At 46.1% G+C, this 19,105-nt stretch overlaps 1 protein-coding gene across 3 annotated transcripts in view; it reads left to right on the forward strand.

Moving 5' to 3' along the window:
• The window catches only part of STYXL2 (serine/threonine/tyrosine interacting like 2), a 39,445-nt gene that overhangs the window by 14,570 nt on the left and 5,770 nt on the right, over positions 1 to 19,105 (forward strand). For all 3 annotated transcript variants that reach the window (XM_045982394.1, XM_045982396.1, XM_045982395.1), the window contains exons 3-5: positions 10,381 to 10,475; positions 13,972 to 14,203; positions 15,936 to 16,153. In XM_045982394.1, coding sequence (XP_045838350.1) covers positions 10,381 to 10,475; positions 13,972 to 14,203; positions 15,936 to 16,153 — 545 coding nt within the window. The remainder of the gene's footprint in view (positions 1 to 10,380; positions 10,476 to 13,971; positions 14,204 to 15,935; positions 16,154 to 19,105) is intronic.

The raw sequence follows: 19,105 nt of genomic DNA on the forward strand, positions 1-19,105 counted from the left end.
TTTGCTGGTGTATAGTTGCTCATAATATGTTCTTATAATTGTTTGTATTTCTTTGGTGTTGGTTGTGGTCTTGCCTCTTTCATTCATGGTTTTATTAATTTGGGTCCTTCCCTCCCTTCTCTTTTTTTGGTAAGTCTGGCCAGGGGTTTATCAATCTTACTAATTCTTTCAAAGAACCAGCTCCTGATTTTGTTGATTTGTTCTGTTGTTCTTTTGGTTTCTATTTCATTGATTTCTGCTCTCATCTTTATGGTTTCTCTTGTCCTGCTGGGTTTAGGCTTTCTTTGCTGCTCTTTCTCCAGCCCCTTTAGGTGTAGGGTTAGGTTGTGTACTTGAGACCTTTCTTATTTCTTGTATTGCCATATACTTTCCTCTCAGGACCACCTTTGCTGTGTCCCAAAGATTTTGAACAGTTGTGTTTTCATTTTCATGTGTTTCCATGAATTTTTTAAAAATTCTTCTTTAATTTCATGGTTGACCCATTCCTTAGTAGGATGCTCTTCAGCCTCCATGTATTTGAGTTCTTTCCAACTTTCCTCTTGTGGTTAGGTTCTAGTTTCAAAGCACTGTGTTCTGAAAATATGCAAGGAATGATCCCAGTCTTTAGGTACCAGTTGAGACCTGATTTGTGACCCAGGATGTGATCTATTCTGGACAAGGTTCCATGTACACTAGAGAAGAATGTGTATTCTGTTGCTTTGGGATGGAATGTTCTGAATATATCTGTGATGTCCTTCTGGTCCAGTGTGTCTTTTAAAGCCTTTGTTTTCTTGTTGATCTTTTGCTGAGATGATCTGTCCATTTCAATGAGGGGAGTGTTAAAGTCCCCTACTATTACTGTATTATTTGTCGATGTGTTTCTTGGATTTTGTTATTAATTGGTTTATATAATTGGCTGCTCCCATGTTAGGGGCATAGATATTTTAAATTGTTAGATCTTCTTGTTGGACAGACCCTTTAAGTATGGTATAGTTTCCTTTCTCATCTCTTATTATAGTCTTTGGCTTAAAATCTAATTTATCTGATATAAGGATTGCCACCCCAGCTTTCTTTTCATGCCCGTTAGTATGGTAAATTGTTTTCCACCCCCTCACTTTCAATCTGGAGGTGTCTTAGGTTCTACAATGAGCTTCTTACAGACAGCATATTGATGGGTCATGTTTTTTATCCATTTTGATACCCTGTGTCTTTTGATTAGGGCATTTAGCCCATTTACATTCAGGGTAACTATTGAAAGATATGGATTTAGTACCATTGTATTGCCTGTAAGGTGACTGTTACTGTATATTGTCTCTCTTCCATTCTGGTCTGTTGCTTTTGGGCTCTCTCTTTGCTCAGAGGATCCCTTCCAATATTTCCTGTGGGGCTGGTTTGGTGTTTGCAAATTGTTTTAGCTTTTGCTTGTCCTGGAAGCTTTTTATCTCTCCTTCTATTTTCAATGATGACCTAGCTGGATATAGTATTCTTGGCTGCATATTTTTCTTGTTTAGTGCTCTGAATATATCATACCTGTTCTTTCTGGTCTGCCAGCTCTCTGTGGATAGGTCTGCTGCCAATCTAATATTTCTACTATTGTATGTTACAGACCTCTCATCTCGAGCTGCTATTAGGGTTTTCTCTTTGTCACTGAGACTTGTACATTTTACTATTAGATGACAGAGTGTGGACCTATCTTTATTGATTTTGAGGGGGGTTCTCTGTATCTTCTCGATTTTCATGCTTGTTCCCTTTGCCAAATTAGGAAATTCTCTGCTATAAGTTGCTTCAATATACTTTCTGCCCCCCAATCTTTCTTCTTCTGGGAGCCCAATTATTTTAATATTGTTTCGTCTTACGGTATCACTTATCTCTTGAATTCTCTTCTCGTGGTCCAGTAGTTGTTTGTCTCTTTTTCTCAGCTTCTTTATTTGTCATCATTTGGTTTTCTATATCACTAATTCTCTCTTCTGCCTCATTTATTGTAGCAGTAAGAGCCTCCATTTTTTATTGTACCTCATTGATAGCTTTTTTTATTTCAACTTCTTTAGATTTTAGTTCTTTTATTTCTCCAGAAAGGGTTTCTCTAGTATCTTCCAGGCCTTTTTTGAGTCCAAGCTAGTACCTTGATAATCGTCATTCTGAACTCTGTTTCTGACATCTTACTAATGTCCGTATTGATTAGGTCCCTAGCCATCAGTACTGCCTCTTGTTCTTTTTTTTGAAGTGAGTTTTTCCACCTTGTCATTTTATCCAGATTGACTAGATAAATGAGAGAACAAAATACTAAAAGGGTAGCAATGACCCCAGAAGAATATACACTAAGCAAATCAGAAAAGACCCAAAACCTGGGGGAGAAGAAAGGAAGGGAAAAAAAAAATAATTAGACTGACGAATAGAACAGAGCCACACACTTGATTTTGGTTGTATACTGGTCTGTTAGAAGAGACTGCCTCCCAAAATTTTAAAAAAGAAAAATTTATATACATACAAAAATAAGGTAAACATGAAGGGATGGAATATGACTGTAAAGTTGAAAATTTAAAAAGATTCTAAGAAGGGAATTGATATGAAAAGAAATTGGTTGAAAAAAGAAAAAAAAAAGGAGGAAAGAATGTGATCAGGATGGAGATTAGAACAAAGCCATGCTCCAGATTTGGGGTATATTTGATCTATTAGAAGAAACAGTACCCAAAATTTTAAAGAAAAAAAACCTGTATGTATACAAAAAATAAGCTTAAATACAATGAAGGGATAATATATGACTATAACAATGAAAATTCTAAAAGATTTTAAAAAAGGTATTCTTAAGGTAAAGTAGTTAAAAATGTTAAAATAGTAAAGAGGAAAAGCTTTTAAAAAATAGAATAAGAAAAAAATAAAATTTTAAAATATTTAACTTTGAATGACTAAAGAATCATGGGGAAAAAGCCATAAATTCTATGTACTGTTTTCCTGTAGCTCTGAATTGGTTGGTGAACTTGGTCTTGGCTGGAAGTTCTTCCTGATCTTCTCGGGGAGGGTCCTGTTGCGGTGATTCTCAAATGTCTTTGCATGAGGCAGAACGGGCACTGCCCTGGCCAGGGGCCTGGCTAAGCTATTTGCTCCAGTTGGCGCTCGAAGCTTTTGTTCCCTGAGCGCTTTCCCTACTGCTTTGGAGGACGGGAATGAAGATGGCGGCCGCCCAGTCTCGGACTGGGGAGCCAAGAGCTTGGCGCCCCACTCCTGGGTGCGCCCTCAGAAAAAAGCCGTCAGTCCGTCTCGTCTCCCTGGTCTCCATCTCTGACCTCACCCGGCCTGTGACCGAGCATTTCTGTCTCTGGCGCACGGCCCCATTTGGAGTCTCCAAACCCAGCAGATTCCTGTTCTGCGCTCCTGTGCCGCTCCTCCTAGAGGAGGAAGGCGAGTCTTCCCAGACCTGCCACTTGTGGGGTCCCTGCTTGAGGAGCAGTGGCCCGACTGTGCCTCAGATGACAATTTAAGGCAACCCCGAGCTGAGAGCCTACTCTCCCCGCTCCGATACCTGGGAGCTCTGCCACACCCAGGCACCCCCGGTCTTTCTGTGATCCCACGAGTCCTGAGACCACACTGTCCCCACGAGGGCTCCACCCCCCACTTAGCCTCTGGAGAGATGGCCCTCAGTGGAGCCGACTTCTAAAAGTTCTGATTTTGTGCTCTGCTTTTCTCTCACTTGCCGGGAGCCAGCCCTCTCCCCACGGTCTCTCTTCTGGTATATCGCCTCGGATTCACTTCTCTGCATGTCCGACCTTCCAGAAAGTGGTCGATTTCTCTTCATAGAATTGTTGCTGTTCTCTTCGATCTCCTGTTGAGCTATAGGTGCTCAGAATGGTTTGAGAACTATCTAGCCGAACTCCTGGGCTCCCACAATATTAGGTCTCCTGGTCCTCCGCCATCTTGCTCCTCCGCCCTGTTTTCCTTTATTTCTTTCCAAGTCAAAATGCATTTCTTGCTTTGGCCTTTTGATCTGAAATTGTTAAGCCTTTACAGTTTCTAGAACTCCTTGATTATCTGCTCAGGCCATCTCTTGTGACAGAATTTTCCCAGCCACCTTTGGTGAAGTTCCTTAACTATGTTGTGCTTTCCTACAGGGAGGTCTCCATGGCTGGTAACAGCAGGTGGGACTGAAATGGGGGCATGAAGTGTCAGGTTTGTGTCCTTGGGAAACGGCTACGCCTAGCTACCCTTTCTCTTTTCTATTTCTTTTTCCGTGAAGATTTTCACAGCTTTCACGAAGCCTGACAGAAGCAGCTTGCTATAAATCAATTTGCTTTCATTTGCTGACTTCCTCTCCTTCTTTGGAACCTGAACTTTGCCTGTGCGGTCACTTTCTCTGGAGTGAATGTACACTTAGAAGAAACGCAGAAATCTGTTCCTTTTTTGCAAAAGCCAAATCAAGATAGACACCCCCTCCTGGGCTGCTGTGTCCATTGCATTTCCAAGGCACTCCTTGAAATGAACTGATCAGCTGGCAGGGGGTCTGGGTTGAAGGACTTGTTCTGTGCTTTGACAACCTGACAATTAGTTTAAAGCAGTGGATTTCAAACTTTGGTGACTGTTATCCAGGGTAAGACATGCCATTTACAGCTCAACTCAGAACATACATTCAGGTCGGTATTAAAAAAAAAAATGGTTTCACAAAATTATATTTATCTTAAAATGGATAGTACTAGTCTACTCTCTTTTTCTTTCTCTTTTTCCTCCCCTCCCCTCCCCTCTTTTCTCTTGCCTCTCACCAACCCGTCCACCCTCCCTTCCTTCCTTCCTTTTCCAGATGCCAGGCAGGACCCATTGAATTGATTTTATGATACACTAATGGGTCGCAGTCTGCAATTTTGAAAAACACAGGTTTAGAGAAAATGGCACCAGTCTCCTGCTCTTGGTTAGGAAGTCCATCAAACTCTGCTTTATTGTTTCTCTTTCAAATCACCCTCAAGGCTTTTTAGCTGCTTTGTGAACCTGTGATGAGGGGTATATCGATCCTAGATTCTCTCCTACCCTGCCCATCTTTTTGAGCAGCCAGCCCTCGCTGCTTTCCAATCAGGGTGGAGTGTCATTTCACTCTGTCTCAGATCTGCGGTAGAGGCACAGATGTGGTCATAAATCAGAACCTCTAGAGCCACTGTCTCACTGACCTTGCAAATATAAACAGGGCCGGTGGTTCAGGGTCTCGCTTTCCTTCCTCTTTTCTTTCCCTGCAGGCCTGCTTCTCCATGGAAAACAAAGGAGCCGCTTCTCTATGCCTAAACTTTGTTCTCCACTGGGTCCTTTTGGGGTCCCACCCCCACACCTGACTTAGTAAACTGTATCTGTGGCAAAACAGTTTAGGACTGTTAAGTTTGCATGTCCTTTTCCCTTAGGAGGTGACTCATAATTTACATCCTAGACTCAACAGGATGTAATGCTGAGCTCAGTTTACTGTTGTTCACATGTTTGCCTGAGCAGCCAAGAAGAGACACGTCGTGGGGCTGGAGAGAAGCTGTTCTTCACACCCTCTCTTCTCAATCATAAAACCGCCAGCTTCTGGAAAGTGTACTGGATAGAGTCTTCCAGAGTCTCCTCCTGACAGATTCCTTAGCTGAAGTTCCATCTTGACTCCCCACAAGAAGGAAGGATGTTTCTCTGTCATTTCTATTTTCAGATTTTAATTTCAAATCCTCCCCTATCAAACCCACAGCCTCGGAGTTCAGGTACATTTAGGACAGATTCTCAGTTCCCTGTGTTTGTCATGTGAAACCAAATCCACACAATCTAAAGTCAGTGTTGTTGAGGAAAATCGGCCTGATCATGGGCTCACCGATCCTTCCAGGCGGGAATCTAGGGGAGACAGACGGGTGGGTTCCTTCTGAGGCTTTCTGCATGCCTGACTGGTGAAGCAGCTGTCCCTCTTCAGGTCGTGCCCATTGTTTGGAATACTGATTACGGATGGGAGAAAGCCTCAGAGCCACGGAGGCCTGCAGAGAGACAGAAAACTGACTGGAGGAGAGCGGAGGGGATGTTCCAGGAGCGAGCCCTTCTCAGCCCCATATACCGCAGGGGTTTCTGCCAATTCCCTGGTCAGGGTTTTGCTTTGATTCCACCCCCCCCAAACTCATTTTACGTAATACTGACCCTTAATAAACAAAATGGTTATTTATACTAATAATAGTATAAATTTAAAAATAATAGTATAAATAATATTGTTTATAAATAAAAGAGTAAAACTTCCTTAATAAATATTGTTTACTTATGAGGATATCACTCACATTTATGTAACAGTTGAGGTTCCCGCTCTAGTTTGGTGAGACGTTTCTGGTTTCACATAGACTGCCCTGAAAGCTGGGCCCAGGTGCCCACGGGGTCTGGCGTGGTGACTGGGTTTGCTCTCCTACCAGTGTTACTTTTTGTTATTTCCCAACTGCAACAAATCTGGGTCGTTCGCTGCTATTTATTAGGTTCTGTATCACTATTAGGGAGAAGGGCGCCTTAGCATTTGCTCAAGTCTCACTTCTGAGCCCTTGGAATAGCACCGTGCCTGTTAAACTGTTGCTACTTAACAAATTTACCCCCAAACCTAATGAATTAAGGCAATGATTTTATTTCGCTCCCCTCGTTGTGGATGAGGAACTTGGACAGGAATTCACTGGGCAGCTTGTATGTGTGGTGTCGGCTGGGGCGGTTTGACAGGGGGAGGAGCCATGTCTAAGAGACAGAACCACGTGGCCATCTATTGGCGGGGAGCTCAGCAGAGCAGTTGACGTGGCTTTGTCAGCTCGGTGGTCCTGGTCCTGAGGTAGTAGGACTTCTTACAGGAAGCTCGGGGCTCCCGATGAGAGAGGCACGAGAGCCAGACTGAGGCTCAGACTGCCACAGTGTCACTTTTACCGTACCCTATTGGTGAAACCAGTCACAGATCAGCCAGATTCAAGACAAGTGGGAGGAGTGTTCCAGATCTGGGGCCACCTTTAATCTACCCTAAGAAAAAATTACTAACAGTCAACACCGGCCTCCGAGATTGTGTCCAACTTGGCCTCACAAGGGCAGAGAGTGAGCATGAACAGTTAGGAGCATGGTTTCGCTTCTGGGCTTGCTGTGGTATCCAGTGAAATAATGAGCAAGTGGCAGATACTTGATAAATACCTGTTGCTAATTGTTGAAGCTGCTGTACCGACTATGAGGCGGACGCATACTGGGGAGCAGTTCGGTCCATCAGCGAATCAGAAAATCCCTATTAAGCATTTACTGTGTGCCAGACATCGTACCCGGTGCTGGGAACGTAACAGTCTTCAAAGTACCAGGCATGGTCCCTGCCTCATAGAGGGTATGGTTAAGTAGAGGACATGGGTATTTATCGAATGGTTTCATAAGTAAACGTGAAATTCCATCTGCTAGAAGCACCATAAAGGAAAGGATACGGTGCAGTGAGACCAGCGGTCAGGGAGAAGAGAAGACTGAACTGATCTCAAAGACAGGCGCAGTGGGAACAAGGGAGCATCTAGCCTAGTGGAAGTAGGCTTCGGCAAAGCCCCAGGGCAGAAGGAAGTTTGGTGAGGACGGGAAGCCTTTCTAGCTTCCTAGAAAGGAGTGAACCAGAGGGAAGCCAGTGTAAGCTGAGGCTGGAAAGGAGAACGATGACAGAGACAGCAGGGCCCTGGAGACCATTGGGTTTGTTCCCCAAGTGATATTGGACATTTTGCCCAGGACCTGGCATATCCCATCCATTTATCCATCCGTCTGTTCACCTGTCTACGTGTCTGTCCACCCACCATCCATTCAGTCTGATCTCAGTCTGCCTGATCACCTTCCATGGGCTGGCGATACAGGGGTAAATAAATTGACCTAATGTTGCCTCTGTAGAGCCCATGCCCACCCCCACCAGGTGTTCCACTCTTTACTACCTTTGCCAAATAATGAGACCTCTGCAGTGCTAACATGCAAGGGTAATATCCCACTGACTTCGCCCTTAATTCACCCCCGCCGCCACCATCATACTTAAGAATGCATCTTCTTGAGTACTTGGAGTACTAGCAGAGTACTCCGCGCTTGAATGGGAATCCAACACAACTGCTCTTGGAAGTCCCTCAGGATTACCAACACTAATTCCACACGGTGCTGTCCCTCATGCTGCGCTGGCAAGTCTAGCAACATTCTGGGTAGAGTCATCCTTTCTTTTGGCAAAGGTATTTCTTTCTCCATAGCCTTATTAGCCCTAAGCATGCCTGTCTCCCAAGGGAGGACTCTCATGTAGACTTCTACCATGAGAAAATTGTTCTGCTAATCAATTCAGCTAAACTTATTTTTGCTCAGGTTAGCTCCATTCAGTTCAGCTGGACCCCGCACAACTCAGCCCCATCCATCCGCGCATCTCTGTATCCTCTGTGCTTTCAACAAGTATTGTAGAAGTGCTTTTCTGGGTCAGAGTCGACGTTGGGCTTGGGGACCCACCAAGCGACTCCACCTCCCCCGTCTAATCTAGTATATGTGCTGCCGAAGCGAGCACTCCCCCGTCTAATCTAAATGGTGTCTTGTAGTGGAGAGAAGATTGGACTTTGAGCAGGGCTGCCCTGAATTTGCCTCCTAGCCCTGCCTCTTGTTTACTGGCTTGGGGGAATTTTGTTAGCTTGTCTGGGCCACAGTTTCCTCATTTTAAAGCGGGAATAATAATATCCACAAAGTGGGAATTTTGTTAGGATTAAGTTCATAGAAGGCACTCGAAAATGGTGTCCATTCCCAACACAATGGATGAAAATAAGCCAACATGCATCACTGGGAAGTTAGACACCACAAACCAAAAGATCCTGTGGCTTTCATAAAGATAAAAAACACATGGACTTCAGACATTTAAAAGCAAAAAGACAGTAGAACAGAGGTTCTAGTCCTGGGTAAGATGGCAAACACCCATCACTCTCTCATGGATTGCCTTTGTAAAACCTGAACAGAAGGATACAGCAACTGTTCGAAGACTCTGAAAAGTAAATAGTAGCAGGCCGATTGAGAAAGACAGAATTCAAAGTTCAACCAAACCAGCAATGGGAATATCATTTTTCCCTCTAGGATACCCAGTTGTGACTCAAGGCAGTGTGGCAGCAATGGCAGCAACAGCCTGAGGTGCCTAGAAAATGGAATATTTTTCAGTAACAAATTAGTGCTTAAAGCAATACAATAGATGACTTGTAGATTCATTTTGCTAACTGAAATAAGCCAGAACCAAAAGACTGTGGTATGATTTAATTTATATGATATTCTGGAAAAGGCCACACTGTAGGGACAGAAAACAGATCAGTGCTTGGCAGGGGATGAGGTTCAGGGAGGGGTTGACTATAAAGGGGTAACATAAGGGAGTTTGTGTGATAGGGAAATTTTTTCTTTAAGCTCTTTGGACTTAAAGGAAAGACTAAGCAAAAAAAAGAAAAAAATAGGGGCGCCTGGGTGGCTCAGTGGGTTAGGCCGCTGCCTTCGGCTCAGGTCATGATCTCAGGGTCCTGGGATCGAGTCCCACATCGGCCTCTCTGCTCAGCCGGGAGCCTGCTTCCCTCTCTCTCTCTCTCTACCTGCCTCTCTATCTACTTGTGATCTCTCTCTCTGTCAAATAAATAATAAAAACAAAATAAAATCTTTAAAAGAAAAAAAAATAGACCCAGAGTTCACCCCAATGCCTGGAAAAGAGATGAACCCATAAAGGGGAGGGTACCCGCCTTGATACTACGGTCCTATCCCTTGTTTCTGCCCCATTTCACTATGTTCCTCATTTCCCTTTGGACATGTCTGTTGAATTATTTCTGGAAAATTGCTTGACATTTACTTAAGTTCCTTGATTGCATCCCTGGGCTCAGGCTGAACCTTGATTTCTTGTGTTCAGAATCAGGACTGTGCATCTAAGAATTCCTTCCCATTTCCCTGTGCCAGCCCATCATTCTTAGCCCATTCTCTTTCAAACAGGGCAAGGATACAGGGCATGGAGGGGATGATGGCAGCCTACCAGCCCATCAATCCAGCAGAACCTTAAGAACAGCACAGTTAGGGACATCCTAGAGTACTGATGACAAAGAGGGGCAAGAGGGAAAAAATTATCAACAGCACATCCAAGGGTGGGAACCCAGTAGAGGAAGGAAAATCACATCGGGGTGAGTTCTCCCCAACCACGGTTGTATGCCTTTCCCTCCACAGCCTAGACTACCGTGTCCTTAAATATCAACTCACATTAATGCTAACTCCGGTTTGAAATCGGGTGGTAACTGACCCACAGTGTTCAGCATTCTCAGGTTTTTAAACTTAGGAAGGCTTTCCCTTTATCTCTCGTTGTTGTCCATTGTGCCTAAAATCAGGTCCAAGTTTCTTGTCTAAAAAGAATGCCTCCCATTCAGATGCTACCCAGAGTCATCTCACACAGGTATCCTCTTCTCTTAGGTACTCGATGGTCTCAGATGCAGAAACAGAAAGCATTTTCATGGAGCCCATTCACCTCTCCTCCGCTGTTGCGGCTAAGCAGATCATCAATGAAGGTAATGCCATCAGACGGTGGGTGGGAGCAGGGAGAGTCCACAGCTCATCTGGGAGCCGTTGGAAAGGGCCCTTTCGAAGAGGTCAAGGTGCTTCCCAGGTGCTACCCATCCCATTAAGAGGAGCAGATCCAAAGAAGGCAGTTCTGCTGACATAACTCATCATCAACCTTCATGAACCTGAGATGGAAATTATTAGGTACGAGTGTGAATAATTCTCTTGAGTTAACAGCCAGGAAGGCAGTTCCAGTCTGCTCCTGTGGCCTGCCATTCCATTTTTCAGTTCATCTCAGGGATCCTGGGGTGGCTTATTCTAGACACACAGACCTGAAAGCCCAAGAAATGACCAGAAGCACCCAGAGAGTTCTGCTCAAAGGGATATCTCGATTTAGATCTGCATGTCCACTAGTGTTTGAAGGTGGTTTTCAATCTGAATTATGGTAGGGAAAGGTTGAGTGGGGAGAAAGGTTAATATGCACATGGTAAATTTTGGAGCAGAAAGCATGCTATGTATTTCATTCAAGGACAGTTATCCTGATTGGATGGATTTTTCTTAAATCAATTTTGGAACAAATTTCTTTTCTCCTCCCTTTGCCCTGGGGGTCTCTGCCTCTGCTGTGGGCTGGGGTTGGATATACCAACGTTGGTACTGACACGGGCCCTGCTGGCTTTGGGCATCACCACTGCTGGTGGCCATGATCCTTCCCCTGGCTTTTAGCGGTGAGAGCCACGCATGCTGCCCCTTCTCCATGTATCCCAGCTCCCCTTCTCAGTCCCCAGGCCCTTTGGGTTCCCGCAGGGTCCCTGAGGATACCTAGATCTCCTCTCCACCTGCTGAGGAGCCAGAAATTCCATTTGCTGCTGCCTGTGGTAGGAGCAGCCTCGGAGGCCCCATCTTCTTGAGGAACTCTCACGTTCTTTTCTGTTTTCTTTACTACGCTGCCCGGGGTGTCTCTTCCCTTGCTCCAAGCCAGGCGTGAGTGGCTTCACCCTGTGGATCTCTCTGAATTGATCCCAGCACCTAACTCTGGAAGTTCTTTTTTCCTCCTGTGTGTTTCGGAACTTCCCTCACCTGCCAGCCTGCAAAATCTCTGCTCTGTGCTTTACTCTCTGGACCCCTCTCCATGCTTGGGTTCCTGATAAGTGAAAATCTGGGAGTTGTGAGAAAATCATCTCTCTTTGAAACTTCACTCTCAAGCCTAGAGAATGACATACATACGTCTACAGGACATTGCACACGTAGATCGAAATCTGAAACGAAGCAATGGATTTTTTTTTTTTTTTAATTCTAGGTTTTATCTACTCTCCTCTTGTCTGGGGCATTAAGCCTAAGTTTCCTTTTTCTTAGTGGCTGCTTGCTGGTGGGGGGAGAAAAAAATATATGCCAGAGAAAGCAAAATGAATCAAGTGATATTTCAAAACATTGCCCTCCTCACCAGTGATCAGAGGGTAAAAACGTGTTTTGAAGAAAACTTCCGTGTCCATGGAAGTCCTCATGTGCCGTGCCTCTGAAAGAGCTGAGAGGGGAGATGTCCAGGCTCTGTTTTCTTCTGAAGAAGCCTTAGGTAGTAGAAATAAATGGGAGGAATTGAGGCAGGGAGGGAGGTGGAGTTGAAACAGGCTGAGGGTGGGCCAGAGGCCTGGGGAAGGCAGGAATGAAGGGCTGGGACTTTTGTTTTTAAACTGGAAAGGGAAAAAAAATCAAGACAACAGCCAGCTATATAAATAGCTGAGGAAGACAGTGCTATGTATTTTAATGAGACATCAGGGAGTTTTATCTTTTACATGTAGTAAAGGAGAGATGTCTCAGTTAGGGGAGGGAGGGAGGGGGGCTTTCACGTTTGCTAGGTAAGATCCCAGGAGAGCCCCGGGAGAAGACCCAGTGGTAGAGAGAATAGGATCGCTTCATCTATTTTTAAACAAAATAGAGCTCTGGGATCGGAGGGCTTTTTTCTTCTTTCTGCTTTTGAACCAGAGATCAGAGAACATTTAGAGCTGAGATCTGATGCAGGGATATGGGGGCCCATCAAGTGGTTCAGAAAAGGGAAAAGAGAGAGAAGAGCTGTAGGGAAACGGAGCGCTCGGTCCTGGGTAGAACCCAGAACTCCCAGGACCCGCAGACCTCTAGCAGCCAGCCCAGCTCACAGACACCTGTTCATCCTGAAGGGCTGGGCCGAGTCTTTTTGCCAAACGTGGCTCTACTCTCCACCCATCAGGGAGAGAGATGGTGCCCGCAAGACGTTATGGCCAATGCAGGCGACACTCCTTTCTTTCTTTTTCCCTTCTCTCTAGTCAGTATTTTTGGCTATTAAGTGGCCCAAAGGTTTTGCCCTCCACTATTCTTATATACCTTCTCAGAGAAAGAAATATCTTACTTTCCCCCCAAATTTGATCATTGGGAACAAACATATTAGGAGAAGGAGATAAAGGTTCACTGGAGATATGGGTGAATAGATTTTGAATTCATTTGGTTTGGTTCGGTTTTTTAAGATTTTATTTATTTATTTGTCAAGAGAGAGCACAAGCAGGGGGAGAAGCAGGCTCCCCGCTGAGCAAGGAGCCCGATGCGAGACTTGATCTCAGGACCCTGGGATCATGACCAGAGCTGAAAGCAGACCCCTAACTGACTGAGCCACCCAGGCGTCCCTTGAATTCATTTGGAATCTGATCTTTCCTGAACTGTTGGCAGAAAGGCCAGGAATGCTGTTTGGGGACTATCAGGGGAGTTCATGGCAAACCTTTGCCCCCTGCCAGAGAGTGGGGGCTGAGACTCACAGGCGCTTACCCAATGGGGAGAATCAGACAATAAATGAAATGAACAAGTAGATTAAGTGTGTATGAGAAAGTGCCCTGACACACATGCTGAAAGTTTTTACTTCCCTAAGTTACCTGCGTTCCGGATGTGAAGGAGTCAAACTAACAAAGTGAATCCTGTTGCGAAAGAATGCCCCTGAGTCATTTGATAAATGCCTCTCGTCTGTACGGAGCGCTGTGGGAGCTGCAGGTGTGAAGCAGACCTACGACAGGTGCTTAAGGACCTTGCTCTAAGAAGTTATAAGCCGGCTTTGGAAAAATGCAGGAGGGAGTAAGGGAAACCAGTGTCCTTTCACCTCCACCTCTCTACCTATACGGCTGCTGGTCCTGACCGTAAGTGTCCGGACTGAGGCAGTGCCCCCCTCACCCATCCCCCCCCATCCCCCAGACTTTCATTAAGTCCTTCCTGGTATTTCACCCCACGCCTGGAGTCCTAGCAGCAGACTGGCCAAGACCAGATTCTCCTGAGGAACAGGGAGGGCCACAGTGTTCTTTCTTTCTTTTTTAAGATTTTATTTATTTGACAGAGATCACAAGTAGGCAGAGAAGCAGGCAGAAAGAGAGGAGGAAGCAGGCCCTGGCATCATGACCCAAGCCGAAGGCAGAGGCTTTAACCCACTGAGCCATCCAGGCGCCCCAGGCCACAGTGTTCTTAACTCTAACGAGAGTGCTGCCTGTCCTCTAGAATTCAAGCCACGGAGGAGCAGAGCTGAGGCTGAATGTCCAGGCATGCTGGAGTCGGCCGAGCAGCTGCTGGTGGAGGACCTGTACAACCGTGTCAGGGAGAAGATGGATGACACCAGCCTGTACAACACCCCCTGTGTCCTGGATTTACAGCGGGCCTTGGTCCAAGACCGCCAGGAGGCGCCCTGGAATGAGGTGGATGAAGTCTGGCCCAATGTCTTCATAGCAGAGAAGTGAGTCTGACTGGGGCGGGCTGTGCCCCTCTGTCCTACCCTCTCGATGCCTGAGAGAGGTGAAACTCCCTCCTCTTTAGGCAAAGTCCGCAAGAGCTCCATGCAGCAAAGTGATGCTGTCTGATGGGACACTTCGAGCCAGCGATGACACTGACTTTTATATGTTATTACCAACCAATGAAAACTTTCTCAGTATAGTAAGGAGAAACGGGTTACAAATTGTGTGTGTGTGTGTATAGATCGACCGATCTACATCCATATGTACACACACGTGTGATATGGTGCTAGTGGAGCAGTATACAGATGTGTATATGCAGTTTTGCACAGACAGCAGTTAGACACAAATACGATAAAACGGTGACAATATTCTCTAGTAGACGGTTCTACAAGTGATTTTTATTTTCTTCTTTAGGTTTCTTTTTTTTTTTTTTTTAATTTTTTTTTTAGGTTTCTTTTGAATTGTACAGATTTCCTAGAGTAAACATTTGTTGTTTGCATAACCAGAAAAAAAATGTTATTTTTAAAAAGTTTGTGAGTGGTTTTGAAAACAAAACATGAAACAATTCACTCATGTCCTATTCCTGGAGGATCTTGCCCGCGTATAATTGGTACCACGAGGCTAGTTTGTGAGACTGATTTTTGCTGATCCATTGGCTACTTCATGAGATATTCTCTCTGCGTAGTTACTCACACGTGCAGAAGCAAAGGAGGAAATTTGGGGCCTCCGTGGTGGCAGGCAGTCGGGAAGACCACTTTGGATGGTGGGGCTCGTACTCCACTGGGAGTAATGAGTTGCCCAGACCTGATTCCTGGAGCTGGGCACAGAGTCCTAAGTGGTCTCTAGCTAACTCTGTAGACCCAGAAACATTCCCGTTGCACTCACCAGGGACCCCAGACACCTCCAGCCACTTCGACCGAAGCTCGACTTACCTTGCTGCAGCAAACAGCTCTCAACTAGAAGCCAGAAACACCTGTCCTGGGTCAGCCTTTTTTTTTTTTTCTTTCAGTCTTGGGATGTCATAAAAGCTCTCAGGTTCATTTTTATAATCTTTGAATGGGAATGAAAAGTTACCCACCCTACCTCTTGAGTTTATTATTAGGGATAAAAATCAAAGAATGCATGTAAAAGGACTTTGGAAACTATGGCAGGCCGTATCAATGTGAAGCATGTCCAGTTTGATTATTACTCTTGTCTGCTACTTTTGTGTCTTGATGAATGTCCATTTCCAAGGCAAAGAATTTTATTTTTTTTAATATTTTGTTTATTTATTTGACACAGAGAGATCACAAGTAGGGAGAGAGGCAGGCAGAGAGAGAGAAAAGGAGGAGGAAGTAGGCTCCCCACTGAGCAGAGAGCCCAATGTGGGACTCGATCCCAGGACCCTGAGATCATGACCTGAGCCGAAGGCAGAGGCTTAACCCACTGAGCCACCCAGGCGCCCCAAGGCAAAGAATTTTAAACTAGAGATCTCTAGACCAAAGATTTCCTGGCATATCAGTCTTGTTCTCCTCTTCATTCTACCCTCTCCTGTCCAGCTCCCTGGCCCTGCTCTCCCTGGCCCCTTTTTCGAACCACATTTGCAGTGAGCTCCAGACCCCGGACAGCAGAAAAGGAGGCACTCCCCCAGCTCTGGCCTCCCTGACCCAGCCAAAGCAGGCTCCCAGTGTCAGGGGTAATGTGCCTTTCTAGCTTGGACTCTGGAAGAAATTATCTCTGCCTCTCTCTCCCCAGGAGTGTAGCTGTGAACAAGGGGAGGCTGAAGAGACTGGGAATTACTCACATTCTGAATGCTGCTCATGGCACCGGCGTCTACACTGGGCCTGAATTCTACACTGGCCTGGAGATTCAGTACTTGGGTCTGGAGGTGGATGACTTCCCCGAGGTGGACATCTCCCAGCATTTCCGGAAGGCTGCTGAGTTCCTTGATGAAGCCTTGCTGACCTACAGAGGTGAGGTGGCGGCGGGGTGGGGTCCTGTCTGCCCCAGGCGTCTAGAATTCCACAGTGGGGGAAGGGGTTATCTGTCTTAAGGAGGCTGTGGTCTCCTTCTAAGAAGAGGAGAAAGGAAAGGACGATCATTCATCTTTTCAGTGATTACTGAGGGCCGAACCCATGCCAGGCGCTGTTCTGGGTGCTGCGGTGAGAGGTACAGAAAAAGCTCCTGAACGTCGAATCTCACACTACAGTGAGGGCAGAGAAAATTACTGTCAGAGAGTGAAAAGAGTGAGGCAGAGACCAACTAGGGTGATGTGTTGGAGTGAGCAGCTAACCCAGTTGAGAGGTCCTCTCCGAGAAGAGGGCGTTTAAGCGGAGTGACAAGGAGGAACTCGCCATAGAAAAATCGGAGGAAGGAGACAGGCTGGCGCAGAGCTCCCACCGTAGAATAAGCTCGGGGTGTGCAGGATCACGGGCTTGTGCGGGTTAGCATGGGGGCTGAGGGCTAGAGAGGCAGGGGCCCCATCGTGCAGAAAGTGGAAGGGCAAAGTGAGGGAGCTGAGCAGTGCCTTGGTCTGATCTACTGTTTAGAAAACTCTCTCTGGTCTTGGGAGACCGCAGCAGTAGGAGGGTAGGAATGGGAGCAAGGAGAGCAGTGCTGAGGCTGCGGCTGTCCTCCAGGATGGCCCAAGATGACCCAAGCAAGACTCAGCCGTAGAGTTGACAGGACACCTCAGTGGAGTCAGGCTGTAGCCCATGCCCCCGGGGCGGCTGGGAGTTCAGGATCCACAGTCAGAAACCCCAGGCTTGAGTCCAGGCTTTGCTACATGATCTCCATTCCGCAGGACCCCAGGCTGTTTCTCTCTCTAGGAGAACCCCAGTTTCCTTGTATATACAACAAAGATAAAAGATGTAATCCTTCTAACGTCGCTGTGAGGACCAACATTTTATTAAGATTTTATTTATCTATTTGACAGAGAGAACACAAGTAGGCACAGAAGCAGGCAGAGAGGGAGGAGGAAGCAGGCTCCCTGCTGAGCAGAGAGACTGACATGGGGCTTGATCCCAGGATCCTGAGATCACAAGCCCAGCCAGTCAAAGGCAGAGGCTTAACTCACTTAGCCACCCAGGTGCCCTGAGGACTAACAAAATTTTTTTAAAGATTTTATTTTTTTATTTGACAGAGACGATCACAAGTAGGCAGAGAGGCAGGCAGAGAGAGGGGGGAAGCAGGTTCCCCGCTGAACAGAAAGCCCGATGTGGGCCTCGATCCCAGGACCTTGAGATCATGACCTGAGCCGAAAGCAGAGGCTTTAACCCACTGAGCCACCCAGGTGCCAAGGACTAACATTTTAAAAGGCACCTAAAAGCTTACTTAGCACAGCCCCTGGCACATCAATACATGTGTGCGTATATGCGTATATTTATAAACGTATGTATGTGTATCTATATAAACGTATGTATGTGTATCTATATAAACGTATGTATGTGTATCTATACATAGACTGTTTTATAGAAAGATTGTTATTAAAATGAAATTTATAAATTTACAAATTTAGTATATATGTGACATATGTATGTATATTTATATGAAATAGTTTTCTCCTCTTTCAGTTCCTAAAAAAAAGCAACAGCCCTCAGTGAGAACGCTAAGACATACATAACATTGGACAGGGGGCAGTTCTGTTAGTGACTCACCCTAAGGACATAGAGATACACGCAAAGATGTGCTTACAAGGGTGTTACTGTGTGATTATTACACTGTGAATGATCAGAAACACAAATGTGGATCGGTTAAGTCAATTCTGATATGGGCATAGATTAGAAAACTCGGCTGTCATTAAAAATGAAAATGGACCTTATATTTGCTACCATGAGAAGATGTTCATCATGGATTAAGTGAACAAAACTGCATACAAAACAATACATATAGTTTGACACATTTTTATGGGGGGAAAAACCCTACTTTAAAAAATATATTCCTTCTGACCAATGTGACTTGAGAGTGTCTGCAAATGCCATTACGGAGGTGGGGAAGAGCCCGGGCAGAGGCGGCCCCGGTGGGCAGAGCCGGCATGGCCCGAGGACGGTGACTGTCCCCAGAAGTGTGGCGACAGAGAGGGCCACGCAGTGGGAGTAGCTGTTGGGAGCGTGGAGGGAGGCGGCAGCAACAGGCTGGGCGAACCCGAGCTCTGCCCCGCAGGCTGGGAAGGGTCTCGTCGGAGCTCAGAGTAGGGCAGCCGCACTCCAGTGAGGCCCGGGTGGGTGGCCCCGTGGTGGATAGCAGGTGCACAGGGCGGCCTGGCGCTGGCGGTGGGGGGATGCGGGAGTCTGCCCCGCACACCTGCTGGCGGTTGTGTTCAGTCTTCTTTCCCTCCCTGCTCCCCGCACCCCTGCTGCGCAGGCAAAGGACTTTCTCTTTCCTGGGGTTGCCTCGGGGGTATTTCCTACTCCTGGCCTGATGGTTGTCACCATCCCAGAAATGACCCAACCCCCCGCCCCACCTCGGCTTAGTTTCTGTCATTTCCTCTCCTCTAGGATGCTTTGGAGTCAGTTCTTACGGAGGAGAAAGGCAACACTAACACCTGGGCTGGGCGGTCTATGTAGTAAAACAATAAAGCACAATGAGGAAGGTTACTTAAATATAACTAATGGGGAAACTGAGAGCCATGGACGATTTCCTGACTTTGCCTCTGTGTAATAATCAAGGGTCTCTGGGTTGCTAATAAGTAGAAACCGTCTCAAGGCATTAATTATAACACTACAAGAAAACATCCAAGGATGGGAGTGTGGTTCCAGGATCGTCTGAACAAGGGCTGGACGACTTCTGGACTCTTAGTTTCCATCTTCTCTTTTTCTTTCCACCTCAGACCGCCCTCCACAGGCCTGCACGTAGACTGGCTAACTCCCTGCCTCTGTCCGTTTCGAAATCTCCTAGAGAGAAAATCTGCTTGGCAGAGACTCTGG

This window comes from Meles meles, chromosome 17 (genome assembly GCF_922984935.1).
Source record: "Meles meles chromosome 17, mMelMel3.1 paternal haplotype, whole genome shotgun sequence".
NCBI classification, from domain to species: Eukaryota; Metazoa; Chordata; class Mammalia; order Carnivora; family Mustelidae; genus Meles; species Meles meles.